This window comes from Acinonyx jubatus, chromosome B2 (assembly GCF_027475565.1).
Source record: "Acinonyx jubatus isolate Ajub_Pintada_27869175 chromosome B2, VMU_Ajub_asm_v1.0, whole genome shotgun sequence".
Lineage (NCBI taxonomy): Eukaryota > Metazoa > Chordata > Mammalia > Carnivora > Felidae > Acinonyx > Acinonyx jubatus.
In genome coordinates this window covers 114,375,274-114,392,382 of record NC_069385.1, presented here as the reverse complement: position 1 = coordinate 114,392,382, position 17,109 = coordinate 114,375,274, and the positions used below count along the sequence as shown (strand labels likewise).

General features: G+C 45.4%; 1 protein-coding gene and 1 long non-coding RNA gene across 2 annotated transcripts in view; one reads left to right on the top strand and one right to left on the bottom strand.

Moving 5' to 3' along the window:
* The window catches only part of TBC1D22B (TBC1 domain family member 22B), a 79,708-nt gene extending 64,583 nt beyond the window's left edge, over positions 1-15,125 (top strand). The window contains exon 13 of the mRNA XM_015069796.3: positions 13,135-15,125. Coding sequence (XP_014925282.1) covers positions 13,135-13,263 — 129 coding nt within the window. The 3' untranslated portion in view covers positions 13,264-15,125. The remainder of the gene's footprint in view (positions 1-13,134) is intronic.
* LOC113598883 (uncharacterized) lies at positions 15,115-16,722 on the bottom strand. Its single transcript, XR_008298628.1, has 3 exons — positions 15,962-16,722; positions 15,542-15,683; positions 15,115-15,303 (listed from the first exon to the last, which is right to left on the bottom strand). It is a non-coding gene; the product is annotated as an uncharacterized LOC113598883 (long non-coding RNA).
* Positions 16,723-17,109: the final 387 nt, after the last annotated feature.

Here is a 17,109-nt window from a genome sequence, read left to right as displayed (position 1 = left end):
TGCCCTCTACCACCCCTCACCTTTCATTGATGATTGCTCACAGGCTTTCTTCTCATGAAGTAAATGTTTAACAAAAGATTGGTTGTTTTAAAACTGAGAAAGAAGTCCTCTAAGGTCCTCCTTTTGGTCTATTCTGGCTCCTGGGTTTTTCTCCTTCCACTGCCAGAAGGGCCTTCAGCCTCCTTCCTTTCCATGCCCTCCTTCCCAGGAGGAAACTAAGGCACTTGCCTCTGTGGGAAAGTGGAGTCCGAAAGACCACCACACCTGGAGGCAACAGGGAGTTCTGGGCACTTGTACACATTGCTGGAGCCCGGTTGGGGGGTGGGGGGGGGTCTGGGCCTCTGTCTGGGAAGTCCTGGAGCTCCGTCCAGGCCCTGAGAGAGCCCCCAGGCTTAGGAGCCACTGGCGCTCTAGGGGCTGAATGTCAGACTCTGGAGGGGCTGGGGAGGAGGGACTCCACTCAAACCAGTTTTTTAAAAAAGTATCCTCTCTCTTTTACTTTGCAATAATTTTTATACTTACAAAATGTTGCAGAAATAGTAGAGTTCCCAAATAGCCTACCCATATCCACTTAATGTTTACATCTTATATTCCGTACTGTGATGAACCAACCAGGATGTTCAGGTTGATAAAATATTAGCAATCTACAGACTTTATTTGAATTTGACCAGTCTTCCCATTAATGTCCTTTTCTGGATGAGGATCCAATTCAGGATCCTAATCTGGGACAATTCCTCAGTCTTTGTCTTCCAGGACAAAATTTTCAAAACTCTTGGAGAGTATGGATTCGTTATTTTGTAGACTGTCCTTCAACTTGGGGTTGTCTAATGTTTTCTTATGACGAAACTGAGGGTCATGCCTTTTGGGGAAGAAACCACAGAGGCGATGTCTGTGTATGAGGAGGTAGCTGGTGTTGGCAGGTCTCATTCCTGCCACCTTCGATCGCTTGACTCAGGGGGGTCTCCTGAGTCTCTCCCCTGTGAAGTTACTATTTTCCCTTTGGTAATTGGTAAGTATCTTTTGTAGAGACAGTCTGAGACTATGCAATTCTGATGTTTCTCGTCAGTCTTTCACCCACTTTTTAACATTCATGAATGGCTCTTGCCTGGAACAGTCATTACTGTGATGTTTGCCTAATTGTGATTTTCTATTTTCACTGCTTCTATATTTATTAATTGCTATTCTAACCTAAGGGAGAGCTGTCCCTTCTCTCCCATTTATGTATTCGTGTATCTATTTATATCAGTATAGATTCACAGGTATTTATTTCATGGGTTATCTGACATTGTCATTATTTTGCTGTTCAGGTTGTCCCAGCCTTGGGCCTTGGGTTCTCCTTCAAGTTGTCTCCTATGTCTTTTTGATCCCATCATGTTTACCTTTTTATTTTATTTTTTTATTTTTTTTATTTTTTTAAAATTTTTTTTTTTCGACGTTTATTTATTTTTGGGACAGAGAGAGACAGAACATGAACGGGGGAGGGGCAGAGAGAGAGGGAGACACAGAATCGGAAACAGGCTCCAGGCTCTGAGCCATCAGCCCAGAGCCCGACGCGGGGCTCGAACTCACGGACCGCGAGATCGTGACCTGGCTGAAGTCGGACGCTTAACCGACTGCGCCACCCAGGCGCCCCATGTTTACCTTTTTAAAAAATGTTTGTTTGTTTGTTTGTTTTGAGAGAGCACGAGCCAGAGAGGGGCAGGGGACAAAGAGAGAGAGAGGGAGAGAGAGGGAGAGTGAGGGAGAGAAAACTTGAGCAGAGAAGGACCAGAGAGAGAGGGAGAGAGAGAGAATCCCAAGCAGGCTCTGAGCTGTCAGCACAGAGCCCAACACAGGGCTGAAACTCATGAACCGTGAGATCACGACCTGAGCCGAAATTAAGAGTTGGAGGCTTAACTGACAGAGCTACCCAGGCACCCCTGATCCCATCATTTTTAAAGCACTTCCTTACTTTCTGGTGCCATGAGATGCTCCCAGCTTATATTTTCTTTGCCTTACCTTGGAATCAACCATTCTCCAAGGAGCCCTGGTTAAGCCAGTTTTTTGCCACTAAAAAATATTCAGAAGTATCATGATAACTTTGGAAATAAGATTGTAAGGAAAGCATTTATGTGAAGTTCAAACTTCTGATGTCAGGTCACTGGTTGTAGACGCAGTGTTGACTGAGAAGGAACATGAATCTTCGGGATGGTGGTTACATATGTAAAAATTGTCCAGCGGTACACTTAAGATTTGCGTAGTTACTGTGTACAAGTTATACCTCACTGAAAAAAACAAAAAAGATTGACAACAGAGTGCATGATAGGACAGAGCACATGGTTCAGTTTGCTGCAAGGTCACCATTGAAAGGTGAAAGTGCAATAACACTAAATACAACTAAATACAACCAATACACTAAAATCTCCATACTAAGTAGACAGTTGACTGTGTAAAAATCACCCAAAACAAAATGGGTAAATGAGTCCTTTCTCACATAGGAATCTTGGTATTGAGTGAGGATCTTGATGTTATTTGCATCGTGGGGGCTAAAAGGGCAAAGGGTGACCCTAGGATTCAGGGCTGCTGGCTGTAGGGGTAGTGGCCGTGCTAGAGGCTGTGCGATGCCGACCGACGGTGTTGGGGATGGGAGCAGTGACGGTGGGAAACTGTGGCAAAGGGGAAGCTTCAGTGGTGGTCAGAGAGAGCGAGATCTGCCTTGGATGTGAGCGCCCTAATCAGAACCGGCAGGTCTCCTATGTGGCTGTGCACCTGCTGAGGGAGGGATTGGGGCTTCTCTCCCCAGCCGTGAGCCTAGAGAGAGTTCTGTCTGCCCAAGAGTTCTGTCTGCCTGTCCGCATCTCTTGTAGCTGCCATAGGCACTTGAAGGAGAAGGTGAGCAGAGGGGACTGTCTGGGGACCTAGGCTGAGCAGGTAAGAGCTGGGAGGCCTGCTGTCCCACTCAGCCCTTCCCAGCGCCTGCCCCTGGCCCGCACTTTGCTGGATGCCATCTCCCTGGCGGTGAGGAGCAGCCCTGCCAGGGTAAGAGGTTGAGGGGCGGGGGGAGGGAAGAGGCAGAGAGAAGGCAGTGTGGCCGGAGTGTCACAGGGTGAGGGGTGGTGCCACAAGACCTGATTGTGGAGAAGCCTGTGGAGAGATTGGGCTTGACCCTAAATTGGGGAGGAACTTTCACCCCCATCCCTTGTTGGACCAACAGCCTCCGTCCTAAAGCCTGGCCAGGGATGTCTGGGCCTTGACCCGTGCTGCTAGCTCTTTGGAGATGGAATGAAGAGGGGTGCCTTGGTCCCACCCCACAAGGCCGGCAGAGTGAACTAGGGAGTCACAGGGGTGTACACGCCACTGTGAAGTGACAGAATCATAGCAGTGACAGTGGACTCTCCCGCCCTCTGGCCAAGGCTGAACCTGGCACGTTAAGTGAGCCTGGAGAGCCACAGAATTTGGTCGCTGGAAGACATCTTTATTCCTGACACCCAGTGGCAGAAACACCGTCAGGGCAGGCTGTGGGCGTCAGACTCTGGGGGAGACTTCCCAGAGCAGGCGCGTGTCAAACCCAGAAGGGCAGGAGATCGTTGAGTGAGTTCTGTGCGTGAGGGAACGTGGGCCGGTGCACCATCCCATAATCACAACCAAAACCAAAGGAGTTGCCAGGGCGAAGGAGTGGAGCACCTCAAAAATCAGAACTTCAGTGCGCATTGGAAGGATATGAGCTATGCTGAAATGTGGGTATTCAGGAAAAAACGTGTGCAGAGCACTTGTACAGGCCCGCAGTGGTTCCCAGTGGTGGGGGCAGCTCCCTGGAGAACCGGAAGTGAGTAATGTCGTCTCTGAGCACTCTGGGGACACCTGGTAACTATGGACAAAGAGGACAAGTAGGTTCCCAGCAGCGGTGGCGTGCATGGGACCTTTGATCTGATTTGCTCCGTCAGCGTCAGTGACCTGGAGCAGCCAGCGACGCTAGAAGAAGTGAATGTAGTAGAGCAAGTCCAGGTTCAGGGGAGCGACCCTGAGGACACAGTGGCCGTGGCCTTCACACCCCCCCTCCATACTGCAGCACGGCCACCCTTACTGGCCTGTCCATCACGGTCAAGCTTTTGTGATCCCTACCCCAGCTTTTCACAATGGACGTACACTTTACACCGGGGTTTCGTGCCTTGGAGCTCACGGTGTGCAAGCGACAAGAACTGGGTGGCAGCTACCCTGGAGAACACCCATCTGCCGGGGGGTTGTAAACCGGTGACTTGTGGCCAGCTCCTGAGCCTGGCGGCGTCTGGCCTCCAGCCCCACCCAGGGTGAGCTCCTGGCTTTGTTTTCTTGAATTACTGATGATGAGAAACTAACATTTTGTATTTTGTAATAAACTCGTAATTTATATTAAAAAAAGAAAGAAAATTTGTACTGAATGAAGTAACCCACAGGAAGCCTGAAAACTGTTCCACTATGAATAACATATCTGGGAAAAGTGTATGTGCCTTAGTCAGAGAGAACAGGCACCTGGGTGAATGCCTGCTCCCTTGTCCCACAGTCTAAACAGTCATCTCAGGAAAAGCAGCATCTATGAGAGCCCAGAAGGGCATGGGACCCCACAAGATGTGAGGGCCAACAAGGCCTCAGAGGTCTCAGAACTGATTTTGAGAAGCACCCCGCAGAGGACTCTGAGGACTAATGATCAAAATTCCTTTACATAAAATGGGGACCAGCAAGGGAGTCCGTGGGGCCAGCTGATGCCTCTAAAGCAAGGTGGCAGCTGATCCCAGAATCCCGTGCCTCCATCCTACAGAAGAACACCTTGGAGAGACTCCTGTTCTGAAAGCGTCTTTTGTAGGAGGTAGGTCAGAGTTGTTCCATTCAGTAGCGCTAAGCCTATAAGATGCTTGCGGCCTAAATAGAAACTAAATGCGAATAAATCCCTTGAATCAGATGGCATCCACCCACCACTTCTGCAGGAACTCAAGCGTAGGATTTTGGAGCATTGGCCAGTGCAGGCCTCATCTTTACAGACATCCAGTGAATTGTCGGTGTGAATCCTGCCCAGAAGAAGGGTTCAGAGGGAGCCCTGGGAACTGAAGATCTTTCACCCACAGCAAGCTGGCATGAGAAAGGGCACGATCCCTAGATATAACACAAGCCATTGAAGAACTCAGCCCGGCCTTCTCTGATGGGAAAGTTGCTAAACACACTTTGGGAGGAAACCAGTGAATAAGTTTGACTCTCAGAAAGTTTACATACAAGGACATGGTTTTGAAAATTTTTATTGTAACCAGGGGAATTGGTTTGCTAACTCACTGATTCTCAGAATGGGGGATTTGTTTTAAAGAACTGCTTATTTGACTAGGAAGATATTTTTACATGCCTGAGTACACTTTACATTTGCAAAGGATGTTCCAATATTGCTAAGTGATTCTACACACAGTATCTTATTTAATAGTGTATGTTTTATGGGGTCTTTAAGTTCTTTTGCTGTTAATTACTACACATCCTATCTTTGGTTGTGCTTGGCTCTTATCACTGAGTAAAATCAAGCAACTGTACCACATTTCCTTCAAACAGCGTCTGCCATGACTTCCTTTCTTTTGGTTCCTTCTACGTTATGCCCCATTTCTCTTCTTACTCCAGGGCAAGCGCTGAAATATATAGTGGTTATGAGCACAGGCTCTAGAGCCAGATTGCCTGGGTTCAAATTCCAGCCCAGTACCACTCTGTGCCCCTGGGCAAATTCCTTAATCCCTGTGCCTCAATTTCCTCATCTGTAAGGTGGAGATAATATTATGTATCTCATGGAGTTGGTGGGAAGATTAAATGAGTTAATACAGAGTACACGTAAAGCGTGTAGAGCCCCATCTGGTGTGTATAAGTGCTCAATAAATGGTAGCTGTCGCTATAATGATTATTCTTGATGTTCTTGCTCTCCACTTCTTCCATCTATTGGACCTCCTCTAAGAGGTTTCCCCTATACCTTTTCCTTACAGGGTCTCTTTGGCTATAACCTCTATCCCTTCTCCTTTGACCCCCTTATCTAATTGTTGCCTCCCCCCTACCTACCATGGCACTAATTTCTTTTCTGCCATATTCCTTTTCCTTTAGGATCTGTGGCTTCTCAGCTGGTATCTAGGTCAGGTTGTTTTCTGCTATTTTAGCCACTTCCAGCTTTTCTTTGGTCCCTTCCCATTAATTTGGAACTCCTCACTGCTGCTTGCCTCATAAGCTGTCTTCTCATGGCTGCAGTGTTTCATCTGACTGCCTGTCATGCTTAGTGCTCCCATGGGCTGGCTTTGTAACAAATCTTCAGTTACTCCCTGCTCCAACTTTGTCTCTTCCCTATCATTAGATAAAAGCCCCTGACTTGTGATTAACACCTTCTTCCCCCAGCCATTTGGTTTCTGCTTCTTTTCTATTAGCCCAGATTTATCAATGCGTTGGGCAGGGTTTCCCAGTGTTGCAGCACTGTGCGAAGGAATGCAGTTCCTAGACATAGCCACTAGGTGGCAGAGTGCTCCCTCGCGATGCCTTACTGCCCAGGGGGCATCCGGGGACGTTAACTTGTGCAGTGTTAGAATTATTTCAAGGTTTGCCGGAGGTTTCTAGCAAGGTTAGAGGCATTGGAAATTATGGGTAGATTCTATCCCAGCAAGGAATATTCCCATCTAGAGATATTACTCTTTCGTTGTTTATCAATTGTGCACGGGTTGTAATCATTATAAAAAAAATTAGAAACACCAATAAGCAAAAAGAAAAAAGAACTAGATACCTGAAGTTGTGCCACACAACGGTGCTTTATTTTCTTCCAGATGTTTCCCCACACAGATCTCCACAAATACGTACTGTGTGTATATAGCCATTAATGCAACCATTTTATAACTTGTTTTGTAACCTCTTTTTATCACTTTACAAAATATGGTGGATGTCCTATCATGTCAAAAACTGTAAATTCCGCCATGTTTATATCTTTTACACATCACATGAGTACATGCTCATACACAAACTGCGAAAACATTAAAATAAATTGGCTACAAGCTATTTTTATTTTATAGATTTCTCTTAGTTTATGTAATGAAAGGTCTCTCTCTGTGTAACATCTAGGGGTTTCCTTCCGTAGGATCTCACCATGAGGCCGGCATCCCAAATATGCTTTTATTCCTGTAGAGCTTTTTAATCCCCCTAGAGGTAAGCCCACACCTGATTGCCCACTGGAATCATTGGGAAAGTGTGGTTACCAGGTCCCATCCCAGGGCTTTAGAATAAAAAAACTCCAGGGATGAGGCTTGGGCTCAGGTTTTTCTAAGAGGTCTTGCAGTTGATTCAGCTTTTGCAGCCTGGTTGGAACCGCCTGGCTGTGATGACAGGACGAACCCAAGGGTTTTTGTTGAGGCTCCCAAGTTCCCAGAGTCTGCTTGCTAATATTCCGGATGAGGCGAACCAAGTACCATTCCTTCAGCTCCCCTTCCATGGAAGGCAGGGGTTGGTTCTGAGTCAGTGAAATGTGTCCTCAAGAAAAAGGATAACAATTTGACCTCACCCAGCAAGCTGATTGAAAATGGGACTGAAATTCTATAATGACAAAAGCAATTTGAACCAAGGAGAAGAAGGGAAGGAAGGAAGGAAGGAAGGAAGGAAGGAAGGAAGGAAGGAAGGAAAAGGAAAGCAAGAAAAAAGTTTTCCAATGAATAAATTAAGTTAAAAATTTAATGTTAATATTAATATGGATACTTGGGTGTTAAACTTACCTCTGAAGGAAAGTATAGTAAGAATTCTTGTTGACTGTGGTGTGAATCAAGAGAAGGGCAAGCTACAAGAGTAAACACTTTCATTTAGGGTCTAAGTTTAGAAGTCAGGAGATCCCAGGGCGCCTGGGTGGCTTAGTCAGTTAGGCGTCTGATTGTTGATCTCAGCTCACGGCTTGTGAGTTCAAGCCCTGCCTCTGGCTCTGTGCTGATGCTGTGGAGCCTGCTTGGAATTCTGTCTCTCCTTCTCTCTGACCGTCACCTACTTGTGTGTTCTCTCTCTCTCTCAAAATAAATAAAATTTAAATACACACACACACACACACACACACACACACGAATTTAAAAGAAAGAAAAAAGAAAAAAAAGTCGGGACCCCTAGACATGAATGGAAAAAAATTTTCAGTTTTATTTTCGGTAACCCCAAATTCAAAGTTGGCATTTCCTACATTAAAAAATGTAACCAGGAAAGCACAGTAATATTAGCGGTACCTTCCTTTGTCACTAACTGCAGGTATTTTCCTATCATATTAAGTTGTTACAGATGTCTGAAAACATTATGTTCATTGCTACTTTGAAATAGTGATAATTATTTAATCTGCCATTAGATCCTGTTACAGAATATATTAATAAAGTGCATATACAGCAGTATCATAAATTTGTTTAAAAATATTTTGATAACTTTCAATTTAACGGGCCTCCTTCATGGTACTATGTATTTAATTTTATGTATTTAAAAAATCATAATTCTAAGAAGGGGTCCATAGGCTTCTCCAGATAGCCAAAGAGTCTGAGGTGTAGAAAAGGTGAGGACCTCTATAGTAGAGAATCTGCCCAAATTAGAATAAAAGTAGACTCCGTGAGGGGCACTTGGGTGGCTCAGTTGGTTAAGCGTTGACTTTGGCTCAGGTCATGATCCCACAGTTTGCGAGTTTGAGCCCTGCTTTGGGCTCTGTGCTGACAATTCAGAGCCTGGAGCCTGCTTCAGATTCTGTGTCTCCCCCTCTCTCTGCCCCTCTCCTTCTTGTGCTCTCTTCCTGTCTCTCAAAAATAAATAAACATTAAAAAAAAATAAAAAGAAAGAAAGAAAGAAAACAAGGTAGACCTAGAAGAGAGGCCAAGACATCCCAGGGAGAATTGTTAACCACGAGAAAAGCGCACTCCAGAGACATTAGGTCAGCTAATAGTGTATTTAAACGCAACATTAGCATCTGGGTGGGTTGAGTGAAAATCATTAACTGGTTGAGTAAGCTGTCTGGTTGAATGAATTTCGGTAACAACGATGGGATAGTAGAGGGTGGCTAACCTACAGGGTTTGGGGAAGAGAGAAGGAGGTTGATGGCAACCAGGATGGGGGTTGGGGAGGAGGGTTGAACATATGTAAAGAAGCATATAGGCTGATTCCTTTCTCAGTGTGTTCATCCTGTGCATTCACCACCATGTTGACACTTAAGGCTTTGAGCTCTCTTCTCAGGCTTGGAAATCTCAGGGAAAAGGGTTATGATTAGAGAACTTTGTTTAGTAAGAGTACTCAGTGCTGGTGGAGATCTACAGAAATGAGCATTTTTCTGGAATGCATTTTCTGAATGAGCGTTAAATACCTTTTAAATGTTCATGTTCTTTGACAGTAATTTCAATCCTAGGAAGTCAGCCCATGGAAATAATCTAAAATATGGCTCTATGCACAAGGCTATTCATTGTAATTTCATTATAGTGAAAAACCAGAAATAATTAAGTACTCAGAACAGGAAGATGTAAAGTAAATTTGGTGCATCTGCATCGTGAGAAGTTCTTTAGCCATGAAAATATTTACAAGGAGTTTTTAATATCAAAGGAAATGCTTATGACAAATGCTAAGTAGATTCAAAATTATGTAGATAAAATGTTTCAACTATGGAAAGTGTGCAGAAAAAGGAGTGGAAGGAAATATGCCAAAGTGTTTAAAAGTGACGTCCTTTTGGGGCTCTTGGCTGGCTCAGCCAGTGGAGCATATGACTCTTGATCTTGGCGAGAGAGAGAGAGAGAGAGAGAGAGAGAGACAGAGAGAGAGAGAGAGAGAGAGAGAGAGAGATTGGGGTCATGAGTTCAAGCCCCACATTGGGTGTAGAGTTTACTTAAAATCTGTTTTAAGTTTATTTATTTATTTTGAGAGAGAGAGAGCACGAGCAGAGGAGGGGCATAGAGAGAGAGGGAGAGAGAGAATCCCAAGCAGGCTCCTCACTGTCAGCGCAGAGCCTGATGCGGGGCTCGAACTCACAAACTGTGAAATCATGACCTGAGCCTAAACCAAGAGTCAGACACTTAACTGACTGAGCCACCCAGATGCCCCAATAAATAAGTATTTTATTTATTTTATTTTATTTTAATTTATGTTTATTATTTTGAGAGAGAGAGAGAGAGACAGGGCATGAATGGGGGAGAGAGAGCAGAAAGAGAGGGAGACACAGAATCTGAAGCAGGCTCCAGGCTTCGAGCTGTCAGCACAGAGCCTGATGCAGGACTTGAACCCACGAACCGGGAGATCATGACCTGAGTCAAAGTCAATACTTAACCGACTGAGCCACCCAGGCGCCCCCACCCCCATAAATAAATATTTTAACAAAAAAAGTGGCTTCGTCTTGGTTATGAAATTACGGGTGATTTATTTTCTGCTTTTTTACTTTTTACTAAACAACACTACCACAGAACACGTATTACTAAAGAGAAAAAGTTCTATCACCCGAGTAATGCATCAACACTTTATTGTAAAAATTGAAAACACAGAGCCCAAAAGATACAGAAGTGTAACGGGAAAAAAGTGAAGGTCTCTCATCCCTGAAGGTAACTACTGTTAACAGTTTACCACCTCACCTTCTAAATTTTTTGTATACATATGTGCACATACAAATATATTGTGTTTTCTCATTTACTTAAGTGGGATCATCCTGTATTTTTCTACAACTTACTTTTCTCTGGTACTTGTAAAATTGTCTTTGTTATCTTTCCACCTCGGTGCACCTAGTGCGACTTCATTTGTCCCATGTGCTGCCGTGTGTTTCACGATGTGGATGACCACTGTTTATCCAGCGATTGATTCCCCACTGTTTGAAGCAGTGGTGCATTCCAGGAAGACCCTCCTGCCGGACTGCGAATATTTCCCTAGGACAGGATACCAGGATACAGGGGTGGAGTTGCTGGATCAAAGACCATGTGCATTTCTGATTTTGATAGCTACAGCCTGTCAAGATGATATAAACTTGTCCCCTGTAACCAAGACCCTAGAATAGCAGTGGCTTAAAACCAGACCGTTGTTTACTTCTCCACTGTTCACAGTCTTTCAGCATAAGCAGTCGAGGGCTGACATCCCGGCTCCAGTGTGGCAGGGACTCAGATGTCTTCTGTCTTCTCGCTCTGCCGTCTTCAACACATGGCTGTAATCTTATGGTCTGAGATGACTGTTCCCCTCCTGTACTCACACCCACTTTCTGGGAAGTGGGGAGGGAGAGGTTTAGGGCAGAACCAAGAACATACACTGTCCCAGAACGGGGCTCTTAAACAATGATGTACCACAGGCAGCTTTGTGCACAGCTAAGTTTCTGTTTCTGAAGGAAGAAATCTCGTAAAAGATATGCAAGACCTTTCCACTAAAAACTACAAAACATTGCTGGGTGTTCAGAGCAGCTAAAAGCAAGAGTACTCACCGCCTGTGTGTTGGGCCATAGGCACTCTGCCTGTTACCTATTCATATTACTCACCTGTTTCTCTATTTGGTGGTTTTCTTATTTCTCAGTGATTTGTAGGCACCCTTTTTGATTATAGATATTAACCTTTTGTCTTTTATAGGTGTTACAAATATTTTCTTACAGTCAGTTTGTTTGTTTTTTATTAATTTTATTTTTTTTAGTTTATATCCAAATTAGTTAGCATATAACTTACAGTCAGTCTCTTAGATTTTAACTTGGTTTTTGGCACCTTTTGACATTTTGAAGTTGTATGTAATCGAGTCTGCCAGTCTTCTTGTGTCTCTGGGTTTTGTCTTGCTACTATTACTTTTATAATCAGAAAAATAAGACTATGCAGTTGATGGGGCACCGAGGTGGTTCATTGGGTTAAATGTCTGACTCTTGATTTCAACTCAGGTCACGATCTCACAGTTTATGAGAGTAAGCCCTGAATCTGGCTCTGTACTGACAGCATGGAGCCTGCTTAGGATTCTCTGTCCTTCTCTCTCTTTGCCCCTCCCACTGTCTGTCTGTCTGTCTGTCTCTCTCTCTCAAAATAAATAAATAAAATTTTAAAAAAGAAGAAGAAGAATATCCAGTTCAAAAAGAGACACAGGGGTGCCTGGCTGGCCTGGTTGGAAGACCATGTGACTCTTGATCTCGGGGTTGTGGGTTCGAGCCCCACATTGGGTGTAGAGATTATTTAAGAATAAATAAGTAAATAAACTTAAAAAAAAGAGAAAGAAAAACAACATGAAGCAGCAGCAACAACATGGGTAAATAAATTACAGAGAAAACCTCACATTCGCTTTTTATTCTGTTATCCTCTTTAATAGGGTGTCTCTATGGGAACTGTTAGAGGGACCTGGGCTTTGAGAACTGAATAGGATTGAGGTAGGCAGAGGGGAAAAGGAAAGGTATTCCAAGTGAAAGGAACCAAGTAAACTAAACCACGGAGGCACAGATAAATCTGGCTGAAATGGGACTAGCTGGAGGAGGCATGTATACTGGGATAGTAGGAAATGAGCTGGACCGGTAGGTTGAGGACAGGACAGTCTTTGGAGAACAAGGAAGAAGCTAAATATAGTGATTACAAGTGAACACTCGATTAGGAGAAATATGTCAAATGCATAAGGTTATGCATTTATGAATATGAATAAATAAGGGTTTTTTTAATAAATGTTATTTTTAAAGGAAGCAAATTAAGTATCTAACAAAAGATAAATGGTTGAGTACATTTGGGTATAGCTACATACTAACCCTGAGAATAGTCAGTTTTGAAGGCTGCATGGAAAGACACTAAAATTCTAGAGAAAGAAGATGACTAAAAAGCATAAAATCATAATTATGATTACAGCTGTTTAAAGAAATATGCGTGTGAGAAAAAGACTGAAAAGCAGTACTTGGAAATGAAGAGAGTATGTTTGGATGATGAGGGAGATTATTTTTCTCTTTTAAACGTCCTGATTTGTCGGTGTCGTTCTCTGTTTATAATATTGTTCAAAGAGGCAGGTGCTAGTGGATATCGGAAAATTAGCAGAGGCTTTTCAGGGCTTTCTGAAGGTGAACTGGGGGCCGGGAGATGTGTGCTGCTCTGGAGGGGGGAGCCCGACCTTGTGGGATGTGTGTGATCCAGGAGGAAGGGACCCCGTCCCAGGGCCTGCTGGTCCCCTGGTCTGTAGTCCTGGGATGATAAAAACGTCTTTCTTGCATTCCAGGGTCTCCTGATGCTGCTACAAAACCTACCTACGATCCATTGGGGCAACGAAGAGATTGGGCTACTGCTCGCCGAGGCGTACAGACTGAAGTACATGTTTGCCGATGCCCCCAATCACTACCGCCGATAGGTGCTGTCTCCCCAGGGGGGACCCAGACTGTCCCCATCTCTGATGGCAATCTGATCACTGTGGCCACTGTGCGAGCCGTGGACTCAGGCCAGGAACCACTCCTGCTGTAAAAAGCTCACATCCGCCGCCCAGGTCTTAACTCTGGCGTGCCTGTCCACCACTCCATGTCTCTGGATATGTTTCTTGGACCACTATCAGTATTCCATGACATGTGGATGGGCCCAGCTCTGGGAGAGGACAGGAAAGGAGGTACAGGGTTGTCTGCCCCTTTAAAAGAAACTGGACAGAAGAAGGGGAAGGCTCAGGGTCTCAACTCACATTGTCCCGACATGGACGGACTGTCTCTTGCCTCCCGGCCCCAACTGATGCCGTTGCTTTTTGTGACATGGTTTCATTTGATCACAGGTCAAAAAACGCCTTATGTTTTCAAAAGACTCCTGGCCCCTCCCTCCCTCCCTGGTTCCTAGCCCTTTCCCCTCTGCCCTCGTGTGAGCCGGTGAGGGGCAGTTTTAGACTGTTGTTCTCAGATGGAGGAGGCACTGATGCTTATAAGTCTGGGAAGAGGCCTACACCCAAGGGCTAGGAATTTTAGTTTTCCTTTTCTCACCAGATGTCTGTATGTGTGCCTGCGTTCGTGTGTGTACGTGGGTCTCCACACCCCTCGGCATTTAGGTACGTGTCCGAATTCATGTGTCCAGACCAGCCCTGTCACGACCCGCTGGGAAGGGCCCCCCGGTGACCAAGTATATAAGCATCCCTTGAGAAGGATCAGGGCAGGGGGAGGGAGAAGGGGCTTTTTACCTCTCCAAACCCTTTTTCCATGATGACCCACTCCAAGATATTATGTGTAAATTGTGTTATTATGTATATGGGTAAAGATGTACAAATATACGTCCTCTTTGTAGCAGATATGATTTTATATTTATAATGTGCATCAACATGTGAAAGCAATCTAGGTCACTAGCACAGATGACGTCGCCAGGCAGGTGGGCCCAGCGCCTCCAGGTCGGTTTCTGGGCGCCCCCCTGTGAGGAAGCGGGTGGGCGTCTGCCAGGGCAAGTGGCGCTGAGCAGATGGAGCTGCTCTGACAACCAGCGGTGGCCGTCCCAAGCGTCAGCGGCTGAGTTTTTCTGTCTCCCCCTCTCCCCACCCCTCCCCGGGTCTTTGTGGAGCGTCAGCCCCACTCCCTCCCCCTGTTGGGCAGACAGAGCCCCCCTGCCCCCCACCCCTCACCCCTAGCCCACCTCCCAGAGAGCATGTTTTCAGCCCTTCCCTTTCCCCAGGATGCTGGGGGAGAGCTTTTGTTTTTCCGTTTTAAGTCAGCGTTGTATTCAAGACAGAAGCTGTGACTGACTCATCAGTGCCAAGGAAAGGGGTTTCCTGTGTCTCCCTGGGGTTGAGGGCTCTTCTCCGAGAGAAGCATCCAGCGTCCCCCACTGTCACCACCATACCCCACACCGCTCATGAGATGCGTGAGGCGTGTTTGATTTCTAGAGTTCCGTAGTGGAGAGGCGGGGGGGATGGTGGCAAGGAGCCGTCGTCCTCTTGGGAAGCCGGTCAGTGTCCCCAGTGGGTGACGCCCCTGAGTCTCCGCCAGTGAAGCTCCACCACGCTGGCGTGTTACATTTCTCATCTGGAGCTGTTTCTCAGGCATTCTTCCCAACCTTCTCCTGTTCCCCTTCAGTGTGCCTCAATAGTCTCCTTCACAGAGCAAGAGGGCGGTGACCCTCCCTCAACCGGACTAATTAAAGAAAGACACTTGTGTTCCCAAGTGGTGGTTTTATTTTTTTAGTTTTTATGTTTGTATGGAAATTGTGGATAAAGTGAAAGAATTGTAAATAAATAGTGTATTTCCTCCTCCACTGCTGATTTTTCTCCCATGGATTTGTGTAACCTGGAACCTAAGGCGTGCCCTTTGGTCAGGTTTTTCTTGCTGACGCCAGCAAGGATGGGGGACACATTTTCCGTAGGGCAAGCCGGGGATCGACAGAGAGTCAGAAGGCGGTCTCGGAGGATGGCGCATCGACTCTGTGCTGGATACTGTGGAAAATACAAAACTGAGCCACATGGTACCTAACCACTGACATTTACAGAGCACCTCGCCATACGCCAAGTGCTGTGAGAAACACTTGGATGGTTTCCTCACCCAGAACTTCTCCCTGGATTCATTCGAGAGTGTTGCTTGGTTTCAGCAATTAGGAGCTGTCTTAGGGTCAAATGCAGCAACACGCTACAGGAACCCAGACGTAACGGTGGCTTACACACCAAGGGAGCATACCTTCTGCCTCACATCAAAGTCCAAAAGTAGACCACCCAGGGCTAGGATGATGGGTCTGTTTCACAGAGTCTTTAGGAATCTGGACTCTGCCTCACGGTCTTCACCGGGGAAGATGGGGCTGCCACGCCAGCCGCTGCATCCACTTTCCAAGCAACAGGATGGATAAAGAAGGGACAGAGAAAAAAGAATGAAAAAAAAAATGTGTCAGCAGTATCTTAAGGAATGTTCCAGAAAGCTGCCCCTTAATACCTCCTTTTACAACTCAGGGAGCAGAACTTAGTCCCACAGTAGGTCACACCTCGTTGTAAGGGAGGTTGGAGGAATAGTCTGTTCCAGGCGGCCATATGCCTGGCTCAAAATCAACAATTTTTGCCCTCAGTAGATACACATATCTTAAAGAACCTGAGAGGAGACACTTACCATTTACGTCCCTCCTTCATTCCTCCACTTGATCTTAGCCAAAAGGCCGAGAAGCGATTCCTCCTTCATTCCTTAACCTTCAACAACCCCTCTGAAACTGTGATTTCCCTTCTGCCTGAAAAACTTTCTCGAGAAATTCTCTTAGTGTTCCTTCATCTGAGAATGGTCTTTATTTTGCCTTCAGTCCTGAATATATTTTCTCTAGGTATAGTTATTCTGGCGCTTTAAAGATGTCGTTCCACTGTCTCTTCCACAGTTTCTGATGAGAAATCCACAGTCATTGAGATCGCTGTTCTATATTTAATTCCACTATTTTTCTCAATTTTTAAAAATTGTGGCAATATGCACAGAACATAGCTTGCCATCTTAGTCATTTTTAAGTGTACAGGTCAGTAGGGATAAGTCCATTTGCATCGTTGTGCGACCATCACCACAACTCGTTTCATCTTGCAAAACTAGAACTCCGTCTCCATTAAACGACAGCTCCCCATTTCCTCCTCCTTACAGCCGGCAACCGCCATTCCACTTTCTGTCTCTCTGAATTTGCCGACTCTAGGTAAGTTATGTAAGTGAACAATACAGTATATGGGGTTTTTTGATTGGCTTATTTTACTTCGTAATGTCCTCAAGGTTCACCTATGTTGTAGCATGTATCAGAATATCCTTCCTTTTTAAAAAAAAAATTGTTTATTTTTAAGAATGAGAGTGTGAGCATAGGAGGGGCAGAAGGAGAGGGAGACACAGAATCCGAAGGAGGCTCCAAGCTCTGAGCTGCTAGCACAGAGCCCCATATGGGGCTCAGACCCACAGAATGTGAGATCATGACCTGAGCCGAAGTCAGACACTTAACCGACTGAGCCACCCAGGCGCCCCATCCTTCCTTTTTTTTTTAAGGCTGAATAATATTCCAACACGCGCGTGGGCACACACACACACCATATTTTGTTTCCATCCGTCAGTGGTCTTACATTTTTTGGCCATTGAGAATAATGCTGCTGTGAACACAGTTGTGTAAATACTTAAAGACCTTGCTTTCAGTTCTTTGGGGTACATACCCATAAGCAGAATTACTGGACCATATGGTAATTCTATTTTTGATATCCTGAGGAATATGTTTTTTCTCAGACTGCTTCTAAGATTTTTTTTTC